The sequence below is a fragment of the Protobothrops mucrosquamatus genome, unplaced genomic scaffold (assembly GCF_001527695.2).
Source record: "Protobothrops mucrosquamatus isolate PMUCROS unplaced genomic scaffold, P.Mucros_1.0 scaffold614, whole genome shotgun sequence".
NCBI lineage: Eukaryota > Metazoa > Chordata > Lepidosauria > Squamata > Viperidae > Protobothrops > Protobothrops mucrosquamatus.
This window is the reverse complement of record NW_015386911.1, coordinates 97,193-100,530: the sequence shown is the minus strand read 5'-3', so window position 1 is coordinate 100,530 and position 3,338 is coordinate 97,193. Positions and strand designations below refer to the sequence as shown.

The 3,338-nt window shown below is 34.5% G+C and overlaps 1 protein-coding gene across 1 annotated transcript in view; it reads right to left on the bottom strand.

Moving 5' to 3' along the window:
* The window catches only part of ARHGAP18 (Rho GTPase activating protein 18), a 67,528-nt gene that overhangs the window by 35,374 nt on the left and 28,816 nt on the right, over window positions 1-3,338 (bottom strand). Inside the window, exon 3 of the mRNA XM_015817642.1 lies at window positions 2,044-2,279. Within this exon, the coding sequence (XP_015673128.1) occupies window positions 2,044-2,279 (236 nt within the window). The remainder of the gene's footprint in view (window positions 1-2,043; window positions 2,280-3,338) is intronic.

Here is a 3,338-nt window from a genome sequence, read left to right as displayed (position 1 = left end):
GTCAAATCCAATGTTTTTTTTTAATTGTTTTATAAATAAAAAGTTAAAAAAAAAAAAATTAGCTTCCCCTCTTGAAAATAGAGAAGCCAGGAGGAGAACAACAAATTAGTTTCTGCATGTATTAGCTGTGTGTATACTGATTTAGTGAAACGATGAGAGAGTCTCTTTAGAATAATAAATTGCATTTTCATTCTTCGGTACCATCAAAGAATCATGAAGCATAACTATTTGTATAAAATATTTGTAAATAGAAAAACACTGTTTTATTTTGTTTTTCTTTCCGAAATCAATAAAAAATAAGACAAATAACAAATGTATTATTGTGAAAATATTGCACCTAGTTACGAGATGGATTTTTCTCTGGAGCAACCAGAATCTTTTATATAAAACAAGATTAGTAATGATAAGCTATGAAGGAATTTTGATATTCTATTGGAAATCCAATATAGATAAGAGCTGGATAAAAATATGTGCCACCATTGCATTAAGCAGTTTTAACTTACATGGATTCTTTCTTTTAACAAAGAAGGCAATATTGTATTAACTCTCTCTCCCATTTAAAATCTGTCAACAGGGAAGAATTGAAAATATGTTGAAAATAAAAATAATTCCACTGTTCCACTGTTAACATTCATATCTAGGGTACTGTACATTTGCTATTACACGGTTTAGCGTGTGAAAGTACAATGTAAAATAAAATCTAAACCATAAACTCTGAAAGGAACTATAGGAGGAGCACAGAACAAAAAGAATGGTCATGTAAATGCCCAATACATTCTGCTGCATTATTGTATATCACGGGTGTCAAACTCGCCACGTCATGTGAAGTGTCGCGATTGCCAGAGTTGGAGTGGGTACGGCCTCTGCATGATGCAACCGGCCCACGGGCCGACAGTTTGACACCCCTGCTATATATGATCTCAATTACATGTCTTAAAACAAACGGAAAACATGCTGCATAATAGTCCCTAACTTTTAAGAAATATATTTTAAGATTATCTGCTACTTCCTATTTTTGTTTCTAATAGAAATAAATACTTTTTCATATTTTTATTTTTAAATACCAAAAATCTCAAGCATCTACTATATATTCATATGTGACAGAGATGCACAATGCATCAAGTTTCATGGGACATTAGAAAAATAATGTCTCCTTTGCACTGAACTTGACTTCTAATGATTTTATAGATATGCCTCTGTAGCCTTATATTTTACCATCCATTCTTCAACATTTGTTATTTATGTATTACATTTATATACTGCCTTTCCTCTAGACATAGGTCTAAGATCTGAATGCACAATAGGTCTTCTTGGTCTTAGTCCAACAATGCAATCACTACATTATACTGACCTCAATAATTAACAGAATGTCATAGCTGTATACAATTCAGTAAAATATTAAACACTGTATTGGTCTCTCCTAAATATGAATTAACTGAATGACATCACCAAGTAGGGAAGTATTCCTCTACAATATATACTTTCTTTCATTCTAGATGTTCTATACAAAATATTTTTCCTCTACTTGTAAAATAGTGATATGAGCAATTAATTCAGATTTCTTGATTTTCAGAACTACTGAGGAATTCTGAATTCAGAAAAATCAATTTGCAGGAGTCATGCAAATTGATTTCAATGCAACTGCCTATTCATAAACAAAAGTTGCATCCTTTCTCATTCATGTTTAAATGAAAGACACAAGGATCAAACTAAAACTCAGGTCCTCTAATCTACATTAAAATATGATGCCTTGAAAAGTTGCTTAATTTCACTTCAAAGTATAGAATCCTCACAAAAGAAAAAAATAAGGCAAACTTTCAGAAAAGTATGCATGGTCCTTTACATAGGCAATCAACCCTTTTAAAAAAATAAATAAATAAATCTTGGCAAATCCAGCCTTTGTTTTCGGCTCTTCTGAAATGTCCTCTGCTGTGGGTTTTGCTAAAACTGAAAATAAAGTGCATTTCACTTCTCATTTATCCTGCGCTGTGTTAAAAAGCTTTTTCAGAAATGCCAGACCAAAGCCCCAAACCAGGAACTTACTTTTTCCATTGATTCATTTTGTTGCTTGAAGATCTCTCTCACATCAGGAACTTGGTACTGTTTGTTTTTCTTCCTCATTGTCTGGGTGATGGTATCGACTCGCTTCTGCACTGCTATAGCCTGAGTTCTGGTCAAGGTAGCCAAAACCACCATACTTTCATGGGAATCTCCAGCAGCTTCACCAAAGAGCGTTGACAGACCTGCTTCTTTTAACCACTCTTCTTCCAATTCACCCTCTACTCAAATAAAGGGAAGAAGGACATACATGTATGATTCAATTTATATTGCATTTAACCCTATACTTTTTAACATAAAAATGAAAATAGTTTCCATACAGTACAGTAGAAATCTTTTCATGTACTAAAAAAAGAAAAGAGGCCACAACTGGTGATTCAGCTCAAACGTGGCTAAAAAATTTCAAACCTATCATGTTGAGGCTAAAACACTTGACCTAATCTGAACCATGTTTCATTACTTCTGCACAAAAATTAGATGAAACCTACTGACTTACACGGGAAAGTTTTTTTAAAGTATGTATTGCTGGGGATTACAATGAAGCTGTAAAAAAAGATTATTCAACTATCAAGATATTTGGTTTCTGTTTTGTGTTATTCTTCATTGCTATCCCACAAATCTTTTCTCTTCCCCACAATAATTGTGGCAAGCATAGATGGAAGTTACATAATTGAGAAGTCATGAATCTCAAGGTTATTTGCATGCTTTGTTTTTCCCTGTTTATTCCATTAATTGTGGGGTCAGATTAGATGTTACTGAATAGAATAGAGCTAGAAGGGACCTTGGAGGTCTTCTAGTCCAGCCTCCTGCTCAAGCAGGAGAACTTATACTATCTCAGACAAGTGACTGTCTAGCCTCTTCTTAAAAATCTCCAGTGATGGAGCGCCCATGATTTCTGAAGGCAAGCTGTTCCACTGGTTAATTGTCCTCACTGTTGGGAAGTTTCTCCTTAATTCCAGGTTGCTTCTCTCTTTGATCAGTTTCCAACCATTGATTTTTGTCCTGCCCTCTGGTGCTTTGGAGAATAATGTGGCCCCCTCTTCTTTGTGACAGCCCCTCAAATACTGGAATACTGCTCTCATGTCTCCCCTGTTTCTTGTTTTCTTTAGACTAGCCAAACCCAAGTCCTGTAGCCGTTCTTCATATGTTTTGGTCTCCAGGCCTTTGATCGTGTTAGTTATTCTTCTCTGAATTTTTTCCAAACTCTCAACATCTTTTTTGTAATATGGTGACCATATTGCAGTATTTCAGGTGTGGTCTTACTAGGGTTTTATAAAGTG